Source organism: Vipera berus (assembly GCF_964194415.1).
Source record: "Vipera berus genome assembly, chromosome: 1".
In the NCBI taxonomy this organism is placed as follows: Eukaryota; Metazoa; Chordata; class Lepidosauria; order Squamata; family Viperidae; genus Vipera; species Vipera berus.
In genome coordinates, this window is record NC_138202.1 from 41,100,242 (window position 1) to 41,127,775 (window position 27,534).

The window sequence follows — 27,534 nt, forward strand, 5'->3', positions numbered from 1 at the left end:
AGTCAACTGCAGCAATTTTCTTAATAACTGTGGCAAAAGGTAAAATCAGGTGCATCTCACTGAACAAACTGCCTTCCTTAGCACTGGAAATTCTGGTCCTAATTGTGGTTATAAGTTGAAGACTACCTATAAGTAACATGTTCTATATGCATGTGATGTAGTATTGCTTCTTTTTAGCTTATAATGTATTTATTCCTAAGGATGCTAGATCTAAAGTATGTTAATTTTTATACTTTTTGGTAGTAAACTGAATACTTTGTGATCATGTAGTAGCATTTCATAAGTAAATTAATAGTAGGTTTTAGATAAGAGAACATTGGAAAAATATTTAGAGGGTATATTTCTGTGCAGTATAGTCATTTTTGAAGAGTAATCTGTAGCTGCAAACCAGTAGTTTTTATTACTAAATAGATAACTATTAAATAGCTGCCATAGATTATTTTTGTTGGGACCCAGATGGACAAAGTACATCCATTCCTGTCCTTTTTGGATCTTTCAGCAGTCTTTGATACCATCAACCATGTTATCCTTCTGGACTGTCTGCAGTGATTGAGGAATGCAGTCACTATATGCAGTTGTTATGGTCTTTCCTTGATGGATGATTCCACTTGAGGGGCAAGGGCAGGAGAAATTGACTAGAGACTACTCCCTTGCAGGATGATGCAAGGATTGGTTCTCTTCCCCCTCTTATTTAACACTTACATGAAGTTGCTAAGCTAGACTGAACATTCTGCGGAAGTCCTGTTTCAGTATCTGGAGGCTGTGTGGTTCTGTGTAGAAAATAAGGCTTCATTTCCAAGATAAAAAGGGTTAAAACTTCTTAAACCCAGAATATCCAGACAATGTTTAGAAGCTGCTCAGACAGCCATCTCCTTAATTCACTGACTCATAAGGAGGAGAAGGTACAGCAAAATCAGACTTACAAGATCTGGTTATTATAGACAGCCTCAGTAAACGTAGATGTAGATATCTTGGGGAATTGATTATGTGGTCTAGTTTACATAGAGGAATGATAGTCTGGATAGGAGAGGGCTTAAATTGAATCCTACTAACACAGAATTACTGTTTGTCCATTGAGATTCTTTGTTCATTTCAAAAAACTCTCTGGATAGAGCAGATTTTACCTGAAGGATCAGTTTGTGACTTAAGCGTTCTTCTGGACTCATGGCTTCTGCTAAAAAAAGCTAGGACTGGCCAGAGGACTTTCTCTAGCTTTAGCTCATGTACCTGTTGCAACCCAACGTGGAGTGGTTCTAGCTACAGCAATTCATGTTATCACCAAAACTTGCCTGGGCTACCTGTACATGCTCTACACAAGGCTGCCTTTGAAGTTCTTAGAAACCACAATTGGTTCAACATGCAGCAGTCCATGTGCTGATCAGTATTCAACAGAAGGGAACATATTACACTAGTATTCATTGCCCACAGGTTTCTGAGTGGTATTTAAAGTGCTGGTCCTAACCTAGAAAGCCCTACATGGCTTGATGTCTACATATCTGCAGGGCTGCATATTCTGATTTGACCAGTTAAATCAACCCATGAATAAGTATCAGTATTGCCACACTTTAGGAAGGTAAAGGAGGGCAAAGTTCAGTGATGCTGTTTTTCATTGATTGGTCTAGTTATTTGGGAGGGCCTCCCAATGAGCATCTAGTTTGGCTCCCACCTTACATGGCTTTTGGAAGCAACTAGAAAATAGAGCTCTTCTGGAGAGCATCTGGATCTTGACATCATTTATATATTGTTTCTTATTTATTTATTTCTACGCTACTGAGAGCCCTTAAGGATTTTGTAATCTATAATAATACCTCTGTGATTATGGCAACAAGTGTGATAGAGGGGGATTGTGTATATTGTAAACTAGCACAGCTTATATAGAAACGTAGATAGAAACAGTAGTCAGTAGATATTGCACTGTAAAAAAGCGCAATGTGACCAAAAATTGCCTAGTCTTATCGAGAAATTTAGATGGTACAGACATTCTATAGTTCCACAACTGAACATCAATTATATGACAAATGTATTTATTTATTTGAAAACATAACTTTGAAAAATGTAAACTGTTTTTCTTTAGGTAAAGCTGGTTAGCATTGATGCATCTGAAATAGCAGATGGAAACTCCTCCATGGTACTGGGCCTGATATGGAACATAATCCTGTTTTTTCAGGTAAAAAAACCAGTGCTATAATTCACATTTTTCGCTTTCAACAGAAAACAGATTGCAAAAAAGGATACAGATGAAATAGATGCTTGCTGTCATCTGTATCTTTTTGTCTAACCACAGTGCAAAATTTGGACCATGGCAATGATCCCATCACCTGAGCCTTATTACCTCTTACTTTTCTACCTTCCTCTTCCTCCTCCTCAGGACATTTCCTTTGCCATCACAAATGGTTTTCTTCATCCAGTTACTTAAGTCCAGCCTGATTTAAATGCCACTGGCTCTCATCCAAATCTTAGATCAGTCTCCAGTCATTGCATTCTTCATTTTAATGGTGTGCATCTTGCCAATTATGCTTTAAACAGAGATGCAAAACTTGAGGCCCCAGCATAAGGTTGCAATTGAACCTCTCAATCCTCAGATGTGAGTCCCAGAAACCCTTAAAACAAATTGTCATTTTTTTATTTTGATGGAGGGAAAAATTAACACATGGGGACAATGTAGTACTACATGTGCATAGTATTTATGTTATGTAATTTTACTTACATTTACATTATGTTAAATCAAATTTAGGTATTATCCTTGGCTCTTTCCACTTTCTATCCTATCCTAATGTAATTTTTGGAATGTGATTTCCAACATGCCACAAAAAGCCAAGTGTAGGACTCAGTCAAAAAAATAAAAGTTGCACTGCTTTTTTAAACAGTTGTAGATGTGCATTAGGGACACGGTGGCTCAGTGGGTTAGGACGCTGAACTTGTCGATCAGAAGGTCGGCAGTTTGGCGGGTCGAATCCCAAGTGCCGCGTAGCAGAGTGAACGCCTGTTACTCATCCCAGCTTCTGCCAACCTAGCAATTCGAAAGCACATAAAAATGCAAGTAGAAAAATAGGGACCACTATGGTGGGAAGGTAACAGCGTTCCGTGTGCCTTTGGCATCTAATCATGCCGGCCACATGACCACGGAGACGTCCTCGGACAAGCGCTGGCTCTTCAGCTTTGAAACAGAGATGAGCACCGGTCCCTAGAGTCGGAAACGACTAGCACGCATGTGCGGGGGAACCTTTACCTTTACCTTAGATGTGCATTGTTTCACTGTACTAACACTGAAATTAAAATGTGAAATGTCACACAACAATTTACCCATGTAATCAATATGCTTCCAATTATTTAAAAACACCAGTTCGGAGCAGATCTAACTTGTCCCTATTTTATAGATTGGGAACCAGATTTGAGTCCTTCGGGAGAAGTGCGGTATAAAAATTAAATTATTATTATTATTTTGGCCAATACTTCTCATTCATTTCTATCCTCTACAAATGTTGCTGTTTCTTCCACAAATGACCTTTAACGTGACTGAGAGTTCTATTTATGCCACCTTGATAGATTGAAAATATTACCCGAGTACTAGATGTGGAAATCAGGACTTGAAAACTTTTCTAGGAGGGAGAACAGCAGGTCCTTCGAACCTAATCAATATTCTGTGAGTTTTACCTAAGCAGATCATATGGCTCGAGTGAATTTGGGCCTTTTCCAGGAGGAGAGAACTGCCAGTTTTGTAGAAAAGATTTAATTATAATAACCTACTCAATCTATTGTCTTAGCTTCTTTACTTCCTTTTTACAATCATTTTTAAAAAATATTTAATTGTTGCATAACTATGTCATTCTGAATTCTACATATATTAAAGTATATCTTTAGGAAACTTTGATTGATATTAGAGATTGTACCTACTGATGCTTTCAAGTAAATATGAATTGTTTCTGCTTACTCTAATTTGGGCAACTGAGTTATTACAAATTGCACAATTAAATTTTGCTAACTCCCAAACCCACAAAAGCCCCTTCACTCTCTGAAAAGACTTAGGGAGATAGATGCTATTTATTTATTTTGATCTATTTAATTTGTATAGCTGCCCACCTGACAAACATGGTTCTGGGAGGCTCATGCAGTTAAAAAAGAAAATCCAAAACTAAGCAGATATAAATAACCAAACAATAACAACAAAAACCCATTAAAACCCATTATAACAATTAGATAATCATTGTGGATTTAATGTAAGGGAGATTGGGAGATTTAGAAGTGCCGATCTTCAGGGTATCAATTTAGCAAGTACTTCTCTGGAAACTCAATCCCCAGGATCATCTTTCCTCTAATTTTAAGAAAGACAGTGAAATTTTCAATCATATTTCAGGATTAAGTCCTACATGAGAACTTGATAGCCAGCAGCAGAGCATGTGAAATTTGTGCCCTCTTGCCACTAATATAATTTAAATAATTTACATTGCTCTCTTGAAAAAAGATCAATTGTAAGCAGGTTTCTCCTCAACGGCCAGTGAGCAACCACATTACCACATTAAAAGTAGGTAAAATGAGGACCCAGATTGTTGGGGGCAATTAAGCTGACTTTGTAATAATGCCGCTGGGGTGTGTGTGAAAGCCCTAATAAGCAGGCATATACATAGAATGAAGGCTACTGCTAAGCTTGTAAGCCGCCCTGAGTCTTCGGAGAAGGGCGGGATATAAATGGATTTTTTTTTAAAAAAATGCATATATTACTTTGTAGTGTTTGGAAGGAAAAAAAAAACCCCTATTGGTGACAGAGAGTTTGTTAAAATCACAAGCAGCATTATTCTCATGAATATGTTTTAAAAAGTATTAGGTGGAATAGTTAGCCCTCCACATTTAGATTATTTGCCTACGCAAGATTGGTCAGATGTTGATGATGATGATGCCTTTGCTTAGCCAACTGAACTCATTTCCCCCAATGATGGGTTTTTGATAGTTTTGTCAAAACTTTATAACTAGAAAATAAACATACTCATTCAACTAAAAAAATCTAAATAGCATGCTTAAAATCTTTATTTTTTCTTCAAAACGGTCAAATCAAAATAAATTTTCTTTGCTAGAGAAAGGAGAAAAAAACAACAACCCGGCAACATTTCCAACCAGACACTTTTTGAATAATGTAGTGTTTAGAATGGGCCAAACTTGATCAGATAATTATATAGTAGCTGTGTGAATGTGGTAAGAAAAAAAATGTTACCATTTCCTTTCAACTATTTTGCCATTTACTACTTTCCTTCTGGCTGCCTCCATTTCAGCTGCTATTTCCTAAATATGATTATTCCTTTAAAGGTGAGCCAATTTTTCAAATAGCAAAATGGGAGCTAACAAGCCAGGAAACATGAGAAGACATTTTCCCGCCCCACCATCTGTTAAAAAGTAAATATGTCAGGCCTTTGAAAAGCAAAGAATCTTCCGTGCCTGGTGCTGCCTATTGCTCATTAAAAGATCAGGTTGTTTATCCTGTTCTACTGCAAAGTGACATTGGCATCGATTTTAGCATTGTCTTACTGCTGTTAGGTCATTCCCAAAATACATTCTTCATAAAGTTTAACACTTGTCTCCAAACTGTGCCTGCTCCTAAAAACGTGTTATCTCTTTCAAACTCTGGAGTATTTTTTTCCTTTCTATCATTTGGTAACTTTCCACAAAAAAGGCAGATTCTAATGAATCATGTTATTGCAATATAAGGTAATCCATATTTAGTAGAAATACCTTTCTTAACATGCTGGGTTCTTTTTCCATGAATGCTTGGGGCTGGGGGGTGGGGGGGAGATGTGATGTTCTGGCAAAGGCAAGAAGGGTTTGGAGAGAGTTCAAGGGAACACAACTACAGGAGGGCAGAGTGTTAGTTTATACTGATTTCCCTGAAATCTGATGTTCAGGGAAGTAGAATTCTCAGATACCAAGGCAGATACATGAAGGCCTGCAGCACTAAGGAGGAAATAGCAGAAGCACTTTCCTTTTCTTAAGCAGGCTTTTCTGCTGTAATACAATCCCTATTCTGGAGAGAAAGAGATCTGTTTATGGAAAGGTGAGTCTGTCCAATAGAAATAGATGGGTAGATTTATTATTGAGTCAAGAAGAAGAAGAAGAAGAAGAAGAAGAAGGAGGAGGAGGAGGAGGAGGAGGAGGAGGAGGAGGAGGAGGAGGAGGAGGAGGAGGAGGAGGAGGAGGAGGAGGAGGAGGAGGAGGAGGAGGAGGAGGAGGAGGAGGAGGAGAAGAAGAAGAAGAAGAAGAAGAAGAAGAAGAAGAAGAAGAAGAAGAAGAAGAAGAAGAGGAAGAAGAAGACAAAAGCTTACCTCTTAGTGAACAAAAGCAGTTCACATACAGTATATAAATCTTTGCTGTGCAACTACATTATTAATGGCTAAGGAACATTACTTAGCAATAGTTGCAAATATATCGTTTGCCTCCATTGTAATATATGCAAATTACTTATTTTTGCAATCTCTTAAAGCTGAGGAAATAAAGTAGAATATTGTCCACAGAATAAATATGGTACTCTTTAAGTGAGCATGTTTCTGGATTGTTTATTCACAGCACCCATAGTTTTCCCCAGATCTGGGCCATGTTACTGCAAAAGATTGGCTGTTGAAAAGTGCTGTGTATTTTTATTATATATATTGGAATGCCAGTTGCCAATGCTAACGATGTAGGACAGTGATGGAGAACCTTTAGAGACTGAGTGCCCAAACTGCAACCCAAAACCCACTTATGTATAGTCGGGTGCCAGGTGGGCGTGGCCCATTGGGTTGGTGTGGCCCATTGGGTGGGCTTGGCTGTGGTGGTAATGGCAGACTGGGTGGGACTAAAAAGTTTTATCAATCAATTCCAACTTTGTGAGATTTTTTTTTTCCACGAGAATTTGAAATTGATTCATTCATTGAACCTTTTGTTTTGCACACGACGGCGGAGGCCTAAAGCAAAAAGGTTTTATAAAACCCACCTGAAGGCCTAGGACTGGGCAACGGCGCACATGCCCACAGAGAGGGCTCTGTGTGCCACCTGTGGCATGCGTGCCATAGGTTCACCACCACGGATTTAGGGCATGGCCAGCTGTTTTCAGGTGCATTACACTGGCCTTAACTGAACTCTGGTCAGCTCTGAAGACGTGCCTGCAAGCAGTCTCTTGCCTAAAGCAACAAAAAGGGCTGACTGTCCGGAAAAGAGCAAGACTAGATGATAGATCTTTGTTTTGTACTTCTGATGTCGATAATTGCCTTTTTCGTTACAGATAAAGGAACTTACAGGCAACCTCAATAGGAACTCCTCCTCATCTAGCCTGTCATCAGGGCCAAGTGGCCCTGATTCAGATACATCTCATCCCAGCACACCTAATGTTGAGAGAAACATGTCTGTTTCTGTGAAGGATCAGCGGAAAGCAATCAAGGCTCTTTTAACTTGGGTTCAAAGAAAAACTAGAAAGTAAGTTGGTTCCCCTCATTTTTTAAAAAACACAAAGTCAATTTCATTGTCTGTTAGATGGAAGAAAAATATCCAGTTTTGATCTGTTTAAAGCAATGTAAAGAGGTTCTAGTACAAGAACAGAATGTAACTAAGCCTGTTATCAAGCTGATCAGCTTTCCTGACATTTCTGTTCTGTGATCTTTGGGTTGATAATACAAAGATTTTCTCTGCAATTGATGTATTTGTGCAAATCTATATTACCATACAAAAATCACGTGAAACCAGAGTAAATGTACCAGTTCTCTCTCTTAGTAAGTTTTCTTGGAGAAAGTGAGGAAAATTATAATTTGTCAAAAAATTGAGCTAGAGTTCCGCTGCGTGATTCCACTTTCCCACTTCTATCCATTTATTTTGAAGAAGGAAAGGGGTATAGTAATCTGTTTATCTGAAGGGAAGTTCCATTGTCCACAGATTTTCATCTCTATATATGCATCTTAGCGTCTTTTGTGCTTGGAATGGTCAGTGGCTTCATTGCCAGTTAAAATGCTAGTCTAAAATGCAAGCAGCTTCCATGCACCTTCCTTTCCATGTCTTCTTTGTTTAATGACTCCTTATAGAACAGTTTTAAAATGGGTCAGTGGAATGACAATGTTATGCACATCACATTTCTGTAAGAATATATTCTAGGTTAGAACTGTCTACCTAAGTTTTTTTCCCCTAGAAAGAAAATTACAAAAAGCTTATGGCAATATTTTTAAATATTCATCTTGTGCAAAGGTATATATTCACAGTTTAAATAATTTGAATAAACTGTGTTTACTTGCCCATTAGATTTCAGGAAGCAGTTTATAATCCCTCTAAATTGTTACAGAGAGCAACTTGCCCCGAGTTCTTTCTGTGTTTCTGTTTCTACCTAAATGTTAATCTCTCTGCTTTAAAAATTACAAGCACCATTATCTCCATAGATGTATATTCTTGGATAGGGAAAATTATCCTTTTCTAATTTTCCTGGTCATGAAGACCCATTAGTCTATTTTGAAATCTCAGTGACATTATGATGTTATCAGATGTCTCAAGCCAAACAGGAAGCAAACTGGGCTACTCACTGATTAGGCGATGGTGTCACTGACTTCCTATAATGCCCAATAAAGCAGCTTCCCTTTGCTGCTGTGGCTAGTGTCCAGCAGTGCTGTCAATTGATCATGAGATAGACTCAATTCACTTCCTAGATCGAGTCCAAGCTGCGTTTTTTTTATGCCCATAGAATCAAATACTGCTCAGTTAGAAGGGACCTTTATGGGGCCAATCATTTCAACCCTTAATTTCAAGATAGTATTTAAATACTTCGTGTCTCACAGGTAATAAACGATGCTATGATATCATCAAATGTGTTTGAGCATGGGTTTATTACATTCTCTGTTATAAACCGCTTTATGTTGATGGCATTGCCATGCATGTTAATTTATGAACATTCTATCTGGAAAACAAGCATTTGTTAAGGAGGTTTCTGGCTGATGTATATTTTTACATGCAAATAAAAACTAATAAAACTAGATATATGTTTAAAACAGCCCTAAATTAGTTCAGGAAAAATAGGAAGCACATTTAAGCTTTAAGGTGCACCAGAGTTAACCAGCATCAAGTCATATGCATGAAAATAATAATAATAATAATAATAATAATAATAATAATAATAATAATAATAATAATGATGATGATGATGATGATGATGATGATGTATTGGTTGTGACTGATCACTCGTTATGCACAAGCTTTCCCAACAAAGGACCAGTGTGCCACTATGGTAGCCAAAGTACTTCTAGAAGTGTTTTTTGTATGTTATGGGCTACCTCAGCGCATACACTCCGACCAAGGTAGAGACTTTGAAAGCAGGCTTGTTAAACAACTATTGGACATATTGGGCATCTGGAAATCATGCACCACCCCCTATCATTCACAAGGAGACCCACAGCCTGAGAGGTTTAATCGTACCCTTCTTGACATGCTGGGGACACCGACTGCAGAACAAAAGCAACATTGGATACAGCATATTTCCACTGTTGTACGTACATATAACAGCACGAAAAATGATGCCACTGAGTACTCTCCATATAGACTGATGTTTGGTAGGGAGGCTCGACTGCCAGTAGATATAACATTTGGCATTTCAGTGGATGAGATCTCATTTAGGTCACACCACAAATAATAATAATGATGATGATGATGATGGTGGTGGTGGTGGTGGAAGGCACCTTGGAGGTCATCTAGTCCAATCCCCTGCTCAGGCAAGAAGCCTTATACCATTTTGGACAAATGGCTGTCCAGTCTCTTCTTAAAAACTTCCAGTGTTGGAGCATTCACAGCTTCTGGAGGCAGGTTGTTCCACTGGTTAATTGTTCTGTCAGGAAGTTTCTCTTTAGTTCTCTCCTTGATTAGTTTCCATCCGTTGCTTCTTGTCCTTCCTTCAGACGCTTTGGAAAATAGCTTGACTCCCTCTTCTCTGTGGCAGCCCCTGAGATATTGAAACACTGCTATCATGTCCTCCCTCATCCTTCTGTTCATTAAACTAGACATACCCAATTCCAGCAACTGTTTCTGATATGTTTTAGCCTCCAGTCCCGTAATCATCTTTGTTGCTCTTCCCTGTACTCTTTCTAAAGTCTCAACATCTTTTTTACATCATGGTGACCAAAACTGGATGCAGTATTCCAACTGTGGCCTTACCAAGGCATTGTAAAGTGGTATTAACACTTCACTTGATCTTGATTCTATCCCTCTGTGAATGCAGCCTAGCACTGTGTTGGGTTTTTTGGCAGCTGCAGCACAGTGCTGGCTCGTATTTTAGTGATTGTCTACTAGGACTCCGAGTTCCCTCTCACAGTTACTACTATTGAGCAAGGTACCTCCTATACTATATCTGTACATTTGGTTTTTCTTGCCTAAATGTAGAACCTTACTTTTTCACCATTGAATTTCATTTTGTTAGATAGCACCCAGTGTTCAGGTCTGTCCAGATCCTCCTGTATCTTAAGCCTGTCTTCTGGTGTGTTGGTTATTCCTGCCAGCTTGGTGTCATCTGCAAATTTACTTATTTATTTATTTATTAATGGGACTTATATCCTGCCCTATCTCCTGAGGGACTCAGGGCGGCTAACAAAAACAAAAATTAAAGGTCTCTGTACAGTAAATTAAAATTTAAAATTGAAATAAATTAAAGATTAGAGTTAAAATTGTAAACATAATTAAAATCCCTGTCAGTCCAGGTCAGCCAGGTGGAAAAGGAGTGTTTTGAGGCCGCGGCGAAAGGACTGGAGATCTTGGGCCATCCGAAGCTCATGGGGGAGCTGGTTCCACAGGGCTGGCGCTCCCACAGAGAAGGCTCTTCCCCTGGGGGTCGCAAGCCGACATTGTCTAGCCGACGGTACCCTGAGGAGGCCTTCTCTGTGTGAGCGTACTGGGCAATGGGAATTCGTTCCTGGCAGCAGATGGTTCCCCATCTATCCCCTCATCCAAATCGTTGATGAAGATGTTGAAGAGCACTGGGCCCAGAACAGAGCCCTGGGGCACCCCACTACACACTTCCCTCCATGTAGATGCGGTTCCATTGAGGACCACACTCTGAGTACAGCCGGTCAGCCAGCTACGAATCCATCTGGTGGTGATGCTGTTTAACCCACATTTTTCTATCTTATCAAGTAGAAGGTTGTGATCTACTTTATCAAATGCCTTACTGAAGTCCAAGTAAATTGTATCCACAGCTTTCCTCTGATCACTAATTTTGTCACTTGGTCAAAGAATGCAATAAGATTTGTCTGGCATGATCTGTTTTTGACAAACCTTTGTTAGTTTTTAGTAATGACTTTTTTTGTCTCTAAGTGTTCACTGATTCATTGTTTGATTATCTTTTCCAGAATCTTCCCAGGTATTGAGGTCAGGCTGATAGATCTGTAATTTCCTGGATCCATTTTCCCCCTTTTTGAAGATGGGAACTACATCAGCTCTTTTCCAGTCCTCTGGTAGTTCCCCAGTGTTCCAGGATCTTTGAAAAATGTAGTTCAGTGGTTCTGAGATCACATCTGCCAGTTCCTTGAGAACCTTGGGGTGTAATCCATCTAGTCCTGGTGATTTGAACTTGTCTAAGCTGGACAGGTGCTCACTTACCATTTTCTTGCCTATCTTAACTTGTGTTTCTATTGTTTTTTATGGCACTATTTTTAATAGGTTGGTCTGGTTTTTTTCCTTTGTGTAAAGACGAGTTGTGCAAAAAACGAGTTAAATAGTTCTGCTTTCTCCCTGTTGCTTGTCACTTTCTTGCCACTTTCACCCATTAATGGACCAATCATTTCCTTCACTTTTTTCTTGTTTTTTCCATGTTGAAAGAAGCTTTTTTTGTTAGTTTTGACTTTGGTCGCAAGCCTTAGTTCATTTTGAGCCTTAGCTTTTCTTACTTCATTTTTGCAGGCTCTGGCTATTTGCTGATATTCTGACTTAGTTATGTGCCCCTCTTTCCACTTTCTATACTTGTCCTTTTTGTCTTTCAATTTATCAGAGTTCTTTAGGCAGCCATGCTGGTTTCTTTTGAGAGCTGTTATTTTTCCTCTTTGTTGGTATTGTGCTAGACTGGGCTTTTATTATCTCACTTTTCAAAATTTCCCAAGCTTCTTGAGTTGTTTCCCCTTGAGGATTCTCATCCATGGAATCCTTCTCAAGCGCTCTCTAAGTTTATTGAAATTAGCTCTCTTAAAGTCCAAGACTCTAGTTCGATTGTGTTCTATTGCTTGTGTTCTATTGCTTGTGCATCCATAATGTTGAATGCTTATATATATTTTTCTTAAACATAAATACTGGTGTGAAATAAATTTTGTTGAAGAGTAACATTAAAACATACCCAAAAAATAAATATATGGAAAAAAACTTGGAAATTTAGTCAGCTTATAATTATGAAGTTCTATTTCTAAAGCTGAGTTATTTTATTGCAACCATTTTTCATGTTCCAAAAGTTGTTAAGCTTGTGTTTTGTATCTGAATGTTCACAGTGGTTCTTTCTCTTTTAGATATGGTGTGGCAATTCAGGACTTTACCAGCAGTTGGAGAAGTGGCCTGGCCTTCTTAGCTGTAATCAAAGCAATAGATTCCAGTTTGGTAGATATGAAGCAAGCTTTAGACAAATCTCCCAGGGAAAACTTAGAGGATGCATTCTGTACTGCACAAGACCATCTGGGTATTCCAAGACTTCTGGAACCAGAAGGTACCCTACTCATCTTTGATTCTCAGCAGCATGTATATGTAGCAGAAACAGATAAATCATTCAGGGCAGATAAATCATAACGTGTACTCCATCCTTAAAAGAGATGGTTCAGAACAAGATTTAGGACATTCATGGCATTTAATACAAAACAGAAGTGATAGCACAATTCAGACTAAGAGACTGCATCTTCCTAGAACAAAAAACAATACATATGAAGGTTATAGAAAAAAGGAAGAAAAATCAATATTTTTAATTTAGCAAAGTCTTTATCAGGAAGGATACTACCGGTAGCACTGGTTTGTCTAGAATCATCTTCCAGACCATGCTTGTTCTTTAAAAGAAAATTTTGCACCTGGAGAAGAATATTGAGGTACAAAGAATAAAGTAAACGTGTGGTTTAAAAAAAGATTGTGTTTTGGAATGGTAATTATTTTTCATTCATAGATGCTTTGGTTAATATTGAAATGGTGCTTCATGTGATTTCTTCCCAGACATTATAATTGATTCACCTGATGAGCAATCCATCATGACATATGTGGCACAGTTTTTGGAGCATTTCCCAGAACTGGAAGGGGTAAGGTACTTACATTACATTGCATCACTGCTTGTGATTTTCTGATACATTATCATACATACATACATAGATTAAGTAAGGAATGCTTACTGATTTTCAGACTTTCAGCCTTGTATGATTGTTGCCCACTTCTATCAGGTTTTATCAGTTAGTTATTGGTTTCAATATTATGATCGTAAGATGATTCAGCTATTATTTTAAATTAAAGTACAATCAAATCACTTTTCTTCTATAATTATGCACTATATTGAATTGAGCAAATATGAAGGACTTCACTGTTCTGGAAAGAAGAAGGTACTTTCATCATAAATTGCCCAAACTGAGTTGATGATTGTTATGGCTATGTGAATCCTTTAGAACAGAGATCCCCAACCTTTTGGGCACCAGGGACCAGTTTCTCTGCAGACCAGAGAGGGCATGGTTTTGTGTGCTGCCTGCATCCCACAGATGGGGCTTTGCTTGTTTGCGCGGTCCAGTTGCTGGCATGCTGCAGCCCGGTACCAGTCCACGTATCAGGGTTGGGGACCCCTGCTTTAGAAGATCATCAAAATAAATGGTATAGGATATCAAACTCCAATGTTGAAGACATTGGACCTTGAGTATAGAGCTTCCTTCAAATAAAATAAAGTATTCTGAATTTTGTTTTCATACTATGACAATCAGCATATTAATTCATGCATATAGTCATATTCCTCTACCCTCAATTTTCAGCAAATGGGAATTAGACATACACTGTCCGCTTTTATCCAGGTCTCTGTCCAATGCCTTCTTTTCAACTTTTTGTGGTGGAACTGTATTCTATATAAACTTTAAAAAGTAGCTTTCACTTCTATCCTATGAGAGCTAAAAAAGCAGAACAGATAGTTGTGGAATTCCCAAATTGTATTTCATTATTATTAGTTGTAATAGAGTTTGCTTGGTAAGAATAGTTCATTTATATTGAATTAGAATTATTATTTGCCCAGTATTTTGGAAAATATAACCATTCAACTTTTTTTCAGATTCTGTGGTTTTATAATTAGGTATTAATTGTTATTATTTATATTTAATCTCACATAGGAAGACTTTTCAGATCTGGACAAGGAATTTCCAATTGAATCTGCTTATGTCCATATTAAAGAGTTACCAGAGGAAGAAAAACAAGAAAAAGTGTTACTCCTGAATGAAAATGGAGAACATATATATCCTATTCACCTAGTAGAAAACCAATTGCCATGCCCTCAAATTGATAGCCTTGCTTTGCCTCTTGATGAGGAGAACCAAAATTTTCATGCAACAAGTACTGAACCTAATGACAGCCAAGCTGGTCATATGGACTCTTCTACAAAAGAACCTCAGAGGCCGAGGTCATTGCCAGTAAGAAGGGTTCAGATCAGCCCTCCTGCTAATCTTGCCAACAATGTAAACCAATCTGAGGTTAATCAACTGAATTTGCCTGCTTCAGTAAAGAGTGATGACCTCCTATCAACTGTTCTTATTTACCGTAAAGATTCTGTTGAATCAGCTGATTCTGATGAATTTGACATTCAGAAATCAGCCAGTGAAATAAAAGAATCACCTGAGAGTAAGATTTGCTCCTTGCCTTGGACTTCCCATTCATCTAAAAAGGTATCAGAACATCAGACAAATGAACCTGACTATGTAATTCCAACCTCTATAGGACAAGAGGTCACACAGAAGTACGTATTACAGATGCTGAATCAGGAAATAATATCTAAGCTTGCAGAAAATGATGACCCTGAGGAACAATCATCTAACTTAAAGGAATTCCCATCTGCTAATCAGGAAATTAATTGGCATGACTTTAAAGATAATTCAGAAGCAACTTGTACACCTGAATATGAACCAATCAGTAATACTTCCAAAAGCCTTAATATTGCTAATGAAGAATCAGCGATGACACCAAATCCTTCTAAAGTCTCCATAATTCCTCATGACCTTTTCTATTATCCACATTATGATGTCTCCATATCAGCACTGCTGGATGCCTTCGCTACTACCACTTCTGATACAGACCTTTCCCTTTTAGAAAACAGCAAAATCTGCTCAGACATTCTAGTCGATTGTTTGGCTGAAAATGAGCCCCTTAGTCCAAGCATTGAAGGAGATATTCCCAAACAAGATCTACCAAGCAATACGAAGGATGTGCCCAAAAAAAGGGACAACAAAAGCCCAAGAAAACAGAAAAAAGATTCTCAGAGTCATACCAAGTTTTCCTTTAGCAAGGGTGCTGTGGTGGGGAAAAACACACTGCCCCAAAAGAGCAACAATATGGCTATCACTGAAAACAATTCTGCACACCCAGATGTTCCTGTGGTAAAGTTTGATTTTGCCATTACTTGCTTGGTTCAGTGAAATAGTTCTTATTTTAACTTTCACTATATGCTGTACACCAGGATTTAGGAGAGCTGTACAGTATTATTGGAAGGAGGGATGCCCTTTAATACATCCTATTTTTAAATAAATGAATGAATGAATGAATGAATGAATGAATGAATGAATGAATGAATGCATGCATGCATGCATGAATGCATGCAGTATATGAGTACTTGGCATCTCTGTAGCCAAAGTTAGTTACAGCCAAATATATTCATTGTGATTCTCACATGTAACTATCTATTGCTTGCTCTCATTGCATTTTGCATGAAATGCATGATATAAAATCAGAGAATAAAAAAGGTTTCATTGAAATGTTCTAATCTGAAACAAGCTATTTCAAATCTGGTCCTAATCTATCTGAAACATTCAGCTAAACCAACTTGGTATCCAAACAATCCATATCTGAATTCTCTTTTGTGATGATTTTCTGCTTTGAGGTGGGCTTTGATCATTATGAAATAGTGTCCATACAAGTTTTCCGACTCATTAATCCTCCTTTCATGATTAAATAGGGACTTTGATATTTCCTCTGTGGAAAAGTGCATAAACTATTGTAGATGAAAATTTAGAACTTGTGGAATGGTCTGAATTGTTCTTTGAGGATGCTGTAGGTGTATAACATCAAAACTAGGTACAGTAAATGTTCTTATGGGCATTTGATTTCTATAGAAAAAAATGAAGGTTGTTGGGGAACAGACTTGTGATCCTATCTCTAGCAGTGCACAGCTATTCCCACCGCACAGCAGAAGAAATTTAACAGCCCCAAACTGATACGTAATTTGAACATTATAATGTGAATTACCGAGCTGTCATTAATTTGGGTAATAGTTTGTGCAAACCTAATTTCTATGGATAAAAATATTCAAATTCTCACAATCAGTATCTTTACAAAATAGATTCTGTTATGTAAGCATTTTAATATATTAAGTCCCAAGGTTCTGAGATCTAAGGAAGTCTTTGTATATGGAGGTCTGTGTATGTAGGCTTTCCCATCTGAGAAATCTATAGTAAGTGACATAATTGTAGGAGCAGGGCTTCCAAGAGGCACTTTGACACAGGAACCAATGCTCACCTCTGTGGGCAAGTGAAACACAAAGGAGACAATAGTTTTTGAGTGTATATTGCATATTGTCCTCTATACCTGGAAAGGGAAGTTTCTAGTGTCAGTGTGTGTTGGCTACTGTTGGTCAGACTGGAATCTTTGTGAGTGGTGTAGTGATTTCACATGGTAAAAGCTAGGTTTCTCCATCTCATTCTCTTCAGAGGGAGTTGAACTATTACTGCATTTTCTTCAGCCAACATGGGCATCAAAGCATAATGTAGCTTTAACAGAATAATAGAACAACAGAGTTGGAAGGAACATTAGAGATCTTCTAGTCCAACCTCCTGCTCAGGCAGGAAGCCCTATGTCATTTCAGACAAATGGTTGTCCAATCTTTTCTTAAAAACCTCCAGTGTTGAGGAGGTACATCAGTCTGGGCTCACTGCCTTGGGCTTGGTTTATCATTCTGATATAAGCTGAGTTTGGGGCACTAATCCCTAGCCACTAAGTGGAGCCCTGGTTGGTTTTCTGGAAAGAGAGCTAAAAATAAGTGCACTTCCAAAGGCTGTTCTTCACAATGCATCCCAGATTTGTCGGATACTTGAACAAATTTGTCATCTACACATGGTTAAACACAATTGTTACCAATGATGACTTTATTAGTGATTATTCTATAAATTTTTTGCTGCACAACTGAAAAAATGATATAGTATAGGAGGAAATTTGTTTGTTTTTTCTTGCTGTTTAAGTTAGCCATCATCTGGCAATGGCAATTTATGCAACTTTTTAGGAAACACCATCCAAAATGGGAAATCCAGCTAAGAACAAATAGCAAACTCTATTCCCCTTTTTACAGCTTGTAGTTTAGATATAGATAAAATCAAATTTATGTTTTGGGCATTATTAATGTGACAATGTGTATTTCTACTTGAATACCTACCAAAATTGTCAACTAAAAACATTTTTTATCTGGCAAGCTTTTGAGTTTCCAATTGTATACGATAGTTGCACTCAGTTCTCAGTTTGCTAGTCATTTGTATTTTAGTATATATTTTTTAAATGTACTATTTGTTAGTATGATGCTGTACATTGTTGGTAGCTGATTTGGGCAGCACTCCTCTGCAAAGAAATATAACATGATTGAGAAAAATATATGCAGTTGCTAAGAATTGACACTAACTTGATGACAAATAATTAAATTGTTCAAGTAAGAAAACAACTTTCTAATGAATAAACAATTACATGTAATTTAATATTAAAGAAGATCCTGGTGGAAGAGTATAATTCTTAATTTTTCAATCTGAAAATTTTACACTCTTTTTATAGATTATGGAAAACCAATCTGATACCACAGCTGAAGAAAGAAAACTGCCAGAAGAAAGAAGTAAAAAGAAAGAAAAAAGGAAGAATAAGGCGATCTTCCAAGGAGAAAATCCCCAGAGCTCAAAACCTGGCTTTACCCGGTTAATAGATAAGCTGGAAGAAGAATCCATAGACCATCCAGCTCTGTCAAGGTGCTTTGTGGTCCCACCTACAGAACTTGTCTTGCCATTTTCCTTGCCCAGTTTCTAGATAAAGCACAGTTATAACCTACATCGCACATTTTACTGGTCTTCTTGGCTACAATCCTAAAAGCTATAGCATGGGAAATGAGTAGAAAAGAGGAAACATTTATACATGCAGATGGATTTTGGAAGGACATGATTTGGCCAACATTTAAGCATATCAAGGGTGATACCATTGAGTGGATGGCTTTCCAGGAAAATTAATTTAATAATAATAATAATAATAATAATAATAATAATAATAATAATAATAATAATAATAATAATTAATAATATAAACTATAACTTTCATTAAAATTGAAAACTGAATTTGATATTGTAGTTTTAAACTTTTGTTTAATTATTGCATAATAAAGCAAAGAGAACCAGTTTGGTGTAGTGGTTAAAGTATCGGCTAGAAACCCAGGGACTGTTAAGTTCTATTTCTGCCTTAAGCAAAAAGCCAGTTGGGTGACTTTAGGCTAGCCAGTTTATCTCAGCCCTAGAAAGGAGGCAATGGCAAATCACTTCTGAAAAAGCCAAAAAAACCTGCAGGACTATCCAGGTAGTCTCTGAGAATCAGACACAATTTAACAGAAGAAAAAAAGAAAGAAAGAAAGCAGAATACTTTTTCTCCATCAACATCTGAGTATTACTTTCTCCTCCTCTTTTCACTATACCTTGGGAAGATACTTTTTTTGACCGTCCATTGCATCTGTTTTTCACTGAATCATTTAGTTGTGCTTTTGTTGTTATTGTAGAACTTAATATTTTTAATTGCTTATGTTTTATGGCAGCTGGTCACCTAGAAGAATAGGTAGGTCACTTTCGTTTAAAAATGGATTCATTCATCCATAGAATCAGCTCTACTCAAAACAATGCCTGCTGGATGTATTTTCACTGCTGCTTCATTATAGCTGCCTGGGATTGTTCTCTAACTAGAAGATCAATAATGCAACATATGCAGCAGACCAGGAATCCCTTGTAATCTGCTAAGTTAAATGCAGGATTTTGTTATGAGAACTACTCATTTATCAGGGTTTTCTCCAAGTTCTGTTGGAATACCATCCATGACCAAGAGGCAGAGCAGGCTAGATCTTTAAATGAATTCGTCTCAGTTTACAGTTTGGGAAATCAATTTCAATAGCCTTTAGAGATACATCTTTTTTTTTAATGCTGTGAAGATGAGCTGAGGAAATAAAACAGGAAGGAAGCTGCTTCCTTCCCAAGCCACTTGGTGAACTCATATGTGTTTTGATACTGTTCTCCTTAGCCCATCATTCAGTACACTGAATTAAACTGGCTAAATTTAATATTCTGCCTAATCCCTTATCATGGATTAACCCTTCTTCCAATTGCATTCTCACTCAGCAGTGTCCGTGGCTTTCAGTAGTTCATCTTCATCTCTATTTCCTATTTTGTTGTGCAAATCAGTGGGGTTATTTAACCATACCTCAGGTGACGGCTTTCCTTATGAATACGTTTCTGCTTAAGAACTACTTATGCTACCATGTTCAGATAAATAGCAGAATACAGTGGAAAGTATCTACTGCACTTTTGATGTATACGCAAATTTGGGAGTTGGCTTACTTTCTTGCCAAGAGCAGTAAGAATGTTCTAGAGCATGCTTTATTCAGGTAAACTGAAACTATTAATAAATTGTAGCTAAATGCAAATGTTGCAGTGGAAATGTTGAAGTGTGACAACATGGATTGCCCCTGACATACATTTATCTGGATAATTTCAGGATCTGAATAGCTGAAATGTGAGAAATGTGCTGGAGATATTTTTCTTGTAGACCAGCTTTCTCCAGCATGCCTTCTATATGAGTTAGATTATAACTCACTCAGCAACGTTTTGGTCATTGTATTTTATCTGAATGGGGATAAAATTAATTAAATTTATGCGCCACTCATATAAATTGTCAAGTGACAATATCATACAAGCAAAACATTAAAAAAATTAAAATATTAAACATTAAAGATTGACAATGGAAGTCTTATTTATATTACTAAATCTTTTCAGGCTTGGGAAGGCTGAAACAATATTGGGGTGTTTTTTCAAATCACGGTTGACTTATATGTGGATTCAATTATGCATTTCAGGATCAGCCACAGTGATCCCAATATTGTCTACCAAATAAATACTACTGATTCAACGATTAAGGTAAGCAAGTGAACTTTTACTTCTGTAACTAGCCTGTAGTACTCCTAATATTTATCTAAATGAAATTGAAATAGCATAGTTTTAAATACCTCCACTGGAGCAATCAGTCCTGTCTGTTAACATCCTCCAAACTTATTTGAAATCCCTGGCTTATTCCAACCACACAATTAGATAATGTGAATATTATCTGTATTTAATTAATCAAATCTCATGTTTAGCATTCATATTGTCCAAATATCATTTTAAATGAGGCTATTGTATCCTGTAGCTATGGTATACTTCTTCAATAAGATATCCTTCAAAGAGTTGAACTACAATTTCCATCATATCTACTCACAATATCAACAGCCTGTGGTCTGAAGATAAATGGGAGTTTCCATTCAACAAATCTGAAGCACAGTATGTTCAGAAAAACCAATTCAATAGATATCAAGAAAAATTAAAACATTTCCAACACTATCGATATATAAATTTCACTGTTATAAAAAAAACTATTGTACGGGGAGTGCTTGTTTAGCAACTGCCTTGTTTAATGACCTACAGCAGTGATGAAAAAAGTAACGCTGTGACCAAATCTCACATTTACAATATTTGCAGGTAAGATGAAGCAAGATTATAAGCACAGTTGTGGTTTCAGTTAGTGGTCATTTCACTTAACAATCAAGTTGCCAAATCCCAATTGGGATTACTAAACAAAGGCTACCTGTATTAAGAGTTGATTTCCAAGACAGTTGGCTTCTTAAGGCCCAGTCTGAAGTGGTATAAACAGACTGATATTAAAGTTATAAATGTACTTGTATTAGCAAATACCCATGCCATTCTCAGATTCATCTAGAAAGGATAAATGATATAATTTGATGCACAAAAATTTTAGTTGCTATTATCACCTATTTTAAAGTTTAGCCTATATAGTTATAATATGGCTACATTTCTGGATTATATATTTTTAGGAAAATGGCAGGCCTGGTGTACAAAAGAGCACAACCAAAAGTGAATATGAAAGTCCTGTTATCAGGTAGGCATATTCTTTCATTTTTGTACATTGAGCCTTCAGATAAGAACAAAGATAACATTTGATTGCCTGAAAAGTACCTTTAATCATATTGGTGTTCCTCTCTAAGATAAACCTCCTTACCAAAATTATAATTGTAGGTAGTCCTTGACTTATGACTGTTCACTTAACAATGGTTAAACGGATGATGGCCTAGGAAAAAGTGACTTATGATGTGTTCTGAAAGTTTTGACCACACAATTTCACACCACCCCATAGTCATGGGGTCACAATTTGGGCATTTGGCAACTGACTTGCATATACAACAGTTGCAACAACTTGCAGCACATGATCACAATTTGCAATCTTTCCAGCTGGTTTCTAACAAGCAAAGTCAACAGAGGAAGCTATATTTGCTTAACAACCACATGATTCATTTAACAACCATGTGATTCGCTTAACTATTGTGATTCACTTGAAGCCTGAGATAAAAATGATCATAAAATCGGATCTGGTCATGTGATGGCTTACTTAATAACCACATCACATAGCAGCCAAAATTCCAGTTCCAATTATGGCCATTAGTCAAAGACTGCCTGTATGGTATATCATATAAAATATAATAAAACTGGGTACAGCAATCATAACATTGAAAACATATCCTTGTTTTTTGTTAAATATGAGCTTACCCATAGAAAAACATAATAATAAAGCTGAAAGTCAGATTTGAAGGATGAGGTGAGGTGAGCCTGATGGATGGCAGGACCAGATTTTTAACACTTTATAAGGTATGTCAGCTGGGCTGAAATCAGATTCGCATTGTGAATGAAGAATCTACTGCAATGTTGGTTAAATTACTAATCTTTCCCATTTTGGCACACTGAGAAACTTAGTACTGAGGGAAATACAGTTAAATGATGCAGCAAAATGTAACCTTGTGATTATTTTTGTTTTTCCTGGTTTGTTACTGCTGGCTCAGAGTAGGCTCAGCAGGACTTTCGATTTTTCCACTCTATTGGCAGTTGGTTTTAAAAATGTGTGGCAGCATCTTTTCCCAGACTTGGCACCCCCAAATGTACGGACTTCAGCTTCCTGAATTTACAAAACAGCCATGCTGACAGCAGAATTCCTGGAGCTGAAAGTACATTTCTGAAGGGCATCCAGGATTGTAAGGATGTTCTCTGTTTCTGCACGTGTTCAAAAGTTATGCTTAACTGTAGTTTCTGGAATAAACTATAAGTTTTTTAAAAAAATAATCTAGCTATGTTTGCCTCCATAATCTGAACATTGGGTATAGATTTTAAAATATAAAAGTAATTGTGTCAAAGTGATATTTACTATTTCAGACATAATGCAGTTACAGTCTCTAAGGAGTCATTATCTACAGCTGTTTATGAAGCCTGCAGCCCCTCTCTGGTTATTCAGTGATGTGTAGAATACTCATCATTGATGAAGAGAGGATTTCTTCAGATCCTTTACAAGCTATAGCAATATTTACCATTTTCCCTCTCTCTCTGTCGTTTCTGTAAGTTTCAGTCTAAACTCATCCGAGTGAAAGGGTGGTTTGTGGTCTTTCTTTCCTTTCCTCTTTCGCCTGTCCCCTCATCAGCCTGTTCATTAACGCCATACTCTATCCAGAAAGCACAACTGTATTAGTCCACACTGAAGATGTCTATTACAGAGCATCCTCAAAGGTCTTGTTTTAACAATTTAAAGTGCAACAGAACAGAGGGTGCATAGGTAAAGAGAGGATGAAATAGGGTGTAGAAATAAGTGGTTGCCTTGGATTTTATATAATTATTCTTGCCTTAACTATTTTATAGTGTATTTGCACACAGTACTACAGTGGTTCTCAGCCTGTGATCCCTGGATCCCTGGGGCCCCCTGTAACGTCATCACAGGGGGGCCATGGAGGCTTGAAGAAATGTTATGATTTAAATCTTGAATTATTTTTGGGGGATCCATGGCCATGGTCTGTGGCCACAAAAGGTATTTAAAAGGGGTCCGTGGTGAAGAAAAGGTTGGGAACCACTGTAATATTACAAAAGCAAATAAAATGGCGTACAGGAATAAATTAAATTGGACCACCAGAATTAACAAATCAAAAAACCAAATTTGGAGTACAAAGTTCTTTGATTAGAATTTAATGGATAATAGTTGAAGTGCCTGGCAGATTCTTGGCTGCAAAGATGGGGATTCAAAGGCCTTATCTTTAATAGTCATCCTTCTAGTGTCTGTTAGACAAGGCCATTTGGAAAAGGGCCATCACTGATCATGTAGCTCATGGGCATTTGTAATTTAACTTTCTCTACTCTTTCCAGGAGGAGAAAAGACCTTGAAGAGGAAAACATTCTCGAGAGGGAACTGTTATGTAGGAGCTCTTCACAGACAGACCAGCCTGAGCTGTTTTACTTCATTATTTTCCTCTGGGCAGTAGTTTATTGCTTATTACTCCTTCCACAGCTTGTCAGCAGCCCACTTTGATCTCTGTGAATGCATCAGAGTAATAAAAGATAGCCGCTTGAGGTTTATGTTTAGGTGCCCATAATCCTTTCTTCAGGATGTAGTAATGCCTGCCAAAATAAACAGGTCAGGATTAGGAAGGAAGAGATTAAAGCCTATTCGGGCTGGTTTTGTTCCTGTAAAGACCAACCAGAAGCCCATTAACAAAATAATAAGGCAAAAGCATCTCCTTCCTCATAATATCTTAGCAATGGATACTCACATGCATATTCCCTGTGATAATTGGTAGCCATTTTGATTAGTAGTTACTGGTAACTTTACTCCTTGTGAATTCATCTAATCCTATTTTAAAACTGTCCAAATTGAGGCATTACTACATACTGTGGCAGCAAATTTTATAGACCTCTTGAAGGAAATATTTTTGTTTATTCTGTCCTGATCATCTATCATTCAACAGCATTGAAAACCAGAGTTTTAGTATGTGAGAAAAGATATTCTGTCTGCTTTTTCATGTTGCATAACTTTAACATTGACATCTCCTTTCTCATCTTTTTCTAATTCAATAAGCTCAGATCTTGTAATCTTTTCTTATTGGGCTCAGAGCTGGTTCCATGGGTATTCTTATTTTACTGTTGCATTATAAGACTTTTGTGTACATAATATATATTTGTAAAGAGAGATCTACACAGAGTGAAGACATTTGGTTAATGAATTCAGGATTTTTGTACATTTATGCCTTGCTTTATAGGATGCAAAATAAAATGAACAATCTTGTAGGGAAATCTATACTGAGAGTGTTTTGATTTTCAACACTTGTTCCTTTATTTCTAGCTTATTTGCACAGCCTTGAAATCTGATACATACAGATAGAACCAGTGTAGGATAGTGCCTGAGATAATGGACTAGGATTGGAGGGACCCAGATTTTAATCCTCCCTCAAGCACAGAAATAACTGGGTAACTTTTATCCAGTCATTCTCTCTCAGTCCTAGATTGAGAACTTGAAAAACAATTACCTACCAAAGCACAGTGGACAAATGTGATAGATTATACTCCATAACCTTCAGTTCCAAGGCCTTGGGCTAATATTCATACACACATACCCAAGCATTTTGAATTGGCTCCAAAATTTGTTTAAAAATGATATATTGTTTAGGATTAGCCTATCTGTATATTTATATATTAATATATATATTTATTCAATGAAGTTGGGGATACACAAATTCCAGCAATTTTAGATATTAGAATAAAACGTTTAATTGCTCTTGAGTACCGTATTTCACTAATATTGGAGCAAAGGAACTTGCTGATGGTTGTTGACATAACAATCTTCTAATCTTGAGACTACATCCAATAAGAACAATGTCATTTACCAGCTCCTTTATTTGGCAGAATATGGATGGGGATGCCAGCATACTTGTTGCCACTTCAAGGAGGCGATAGCACTTTCCCCCAGCCAGTCTGTGACTCTCATATTAGAAAAAGTTGGGAAGCAGTTGTGCTATTTTTAAAATAATTTATACATTACCATTGCTGAAGCTGGCTGGGGAATTTTGAAAGTTGAAGTCCACATATTAAAGTTGCCAAGATTGAAAAACACTGGACTGGATGCTGGATTATAGATTGTTTATCATATATGCCACTTAGACTTATTATATAAGTTACATTACATTACACAAGTGTGTTTCCTGCAGTGTAATTTGAGAAACCACTGAAAATCACATTTATATAATAGAAAAAAATGTGTGGACAGAGTTCACTTAGTATAACTTTTATATCCTGTCAGTATTCTTCATGCTGGTGCTTGCATGAAAGAAAATAAAGGTAAGCTTAATTCAGGAAACAACATAGAGGTAATCCTTGTTTACTGACCACTTTGTTGTGATTCAGGGTCAGCCTGTGGGTTCGGCAGTTGGGTCGGACGATTCAGAGGAGGAGGAGGGGGGTGTTGGAGAGGTTGCTGAGGGTGTTGGAGAGCTTGCTGATGAGAGCCCTCAGCCAGGCCCCTCCCACCTGGTTACGACGCAGACCCAGCTGTGTGAGCCTGACAGCGTGGATGAAGATGACCCACGGCTGGCCCTGTTCAAGGACGCCCGACGCAGGAGGCAGTCAATCAGGAGTAAACAGAGGAAGGCAATGGGGCACCTCGGAAGGAGGCAGAGAGAAGCCATGCCCTGAACTGTTTAAAAGGGGAATGTGTGGGAGGGCTGGTTTGCTGAAGGCAACCGTTTGAATAGCTCCTGTTTCATGGTTCGTGTTTGCTGTTTTATGTTAATAAATTTGGCAGGCTTAGTTCCAGCCTCTTGCCTTCTTGTAAAAGGGGTTGTCCCTGCCTTTTCTGCAGGGCCGGTAGCAGGCTGGTACAGAACACACTTGTTCACTGACCATTTGAAATTACAACAGTGCTCAAAAAGACGACTTATGAATGGTCCTCAAAGTTGCTGTCTTGCAGCATCCCTGCAATCATGGGATCACAATTCAGGCACTTGGCAAATGGCGCAGTTCAAAGTCAGAAGAGAAAAAGAATAGTTGAGGGAGGGAGAAAGGAGGAGTCCTGAGAATATCAGACTAATATTTAGGAGGCATGTTCCAAACAGAGTGTAGAGGCTCATGCTCCATTAATTCTCCTAAAATTCTCTTAAAATTTTTTATAATGAAACAAGAATTTATCCATAATGAAACAAGGTCAGTACACATTGTTATTCACTTGTTTGTACAATGAATTCATTGGTTGATTTAAAAAAATTCTTAAGATATCATACTGAGTTAATAGTTGCCATGTTATTCAAGGGTATTATCCATACTCCAATAAAAATTGTCCAAGAGTGGTATCTTAGCAAGAGCTACTCTCTTCCATCACATTCTTGCCAATTGCCTGGTCGTCGTGGTTAAATACACTCATTGGACTGAGGCCTGTGCTTCCAAATCTCAATTATATTTCCTGATTTTCAATTATATTTCCTGATTTTCTAATTCCAGTGTTTCTGGAAACTTCCATCAATATCGCTCAAATATTGAAGGCATGATCTGTGGATCTTTAATTTCATGTGAAGAGTTATCACCTGTGGACTCACTGTTGCTATGCTCTCTGATTTCTTAAGATTCCTACTATGGTCATTGACCTTGGGAGTGGAATCTGAAACTGAGTTGCACAATAGGCACAATAAGCACAGATAATATTGGTGGGGCTGACAGCTTTATCGATGGAGAAACACTTCAGATGTAAAAAAAAAAGCATTTATACAAAGCTTTTAAAATTTGCTCTTCATCCCCCCCAAAAGCGTACAGACCAATTTTAAAAATATGAAATGAAATAATAATTGAGATTATATTTTTACATAAAAGTTGCGTGGATATCCATTTTGTTGTGGCAATGTTTGGGCTTGTCTGAATAAGAGAAGCTGCCTAAGGACTTTATTCAAGCCCAAATGCACTGCAGCAACCCAGAACAGCAGAAAAAGGAAATAATAGAGCATCTATACAACATATTCCAAAAAAATGGATATCCATGCAACTTTATCAACCCAATACAGCACAACCAATACAAATCCTAAAGAGAGTTACACTACCACACATCAAGAATATCTCAGAAACTACCACCAGACTACAACAACCACATGGAATCAGTATAGCACACAAACCAACTAAAGCCCTTCAAAATATCCGCAAACCAAAAGACCCAGGAACCCCACAAGAAAAATATAGAAGTCAT

At 37.5% G+C, this 27,534-nt stretch overlaps 1 protein-coding gene across 6 annotated transcripts in view; it reads left to right on the forward strand.

Annotated features, from left to right (window-relative positions):
• The window catches only part of CLMN (calmin), a 93,384-nt gene extending 68,653 nt beyond the window's left edge, over positions 1 to 24,731 (forward strand). For 5 of the 6 annotated variants that reach the window (XM_081312757.1, XM_081312754.1, XM_081312755.1 and 2 more), the window contains 9 exons: positions 2,075 to 2,167; positions 7,244 to 7,434; positions 12,471 to 12,664; positions 13,156 to 13,238; positions 14,298 to 15,554; positions 17,986 to 18,173; positions 20,309 to 20,369; positions 21,320 to 21,384; positions 23,682 to 24,730. In XM_081312757.1, coding sequence (XP_081168883.1) covers positions 2,075 to 2,167; positions 7,244 to 7,434; positions 12,471 to 12,664; positions 13,156 to 13,238; positions 14,298 to 15,554; positions 17,986 to 18,173; positions 20,309 to 20,369; positions 21,320 to 21,384; positions 23,682 to 23,844 — 2,295 coding nt within the window. In that variant the 3' untranslated portion in view covers positions 23,845 to 24,730. Of the gene's footprint in view, positions 1 to 2,074; positions 2,168 to 7,243; positions 7,435 to 12,470; positions 12,665 to 13,155; positions 13,239 to 14,297; positions 15,555 to 17,985; positions 18,174 to 20,308; positions 20,370 to 21,319; positions 21,385 to 23,681 lie in introns of all 6 variants that reach the window. The other variant, XM_081312758.1, reaches the window with a different exon arrangement.
• Positions 24,732 to 27,534: the final 2,803 nt, after the last annotated feature.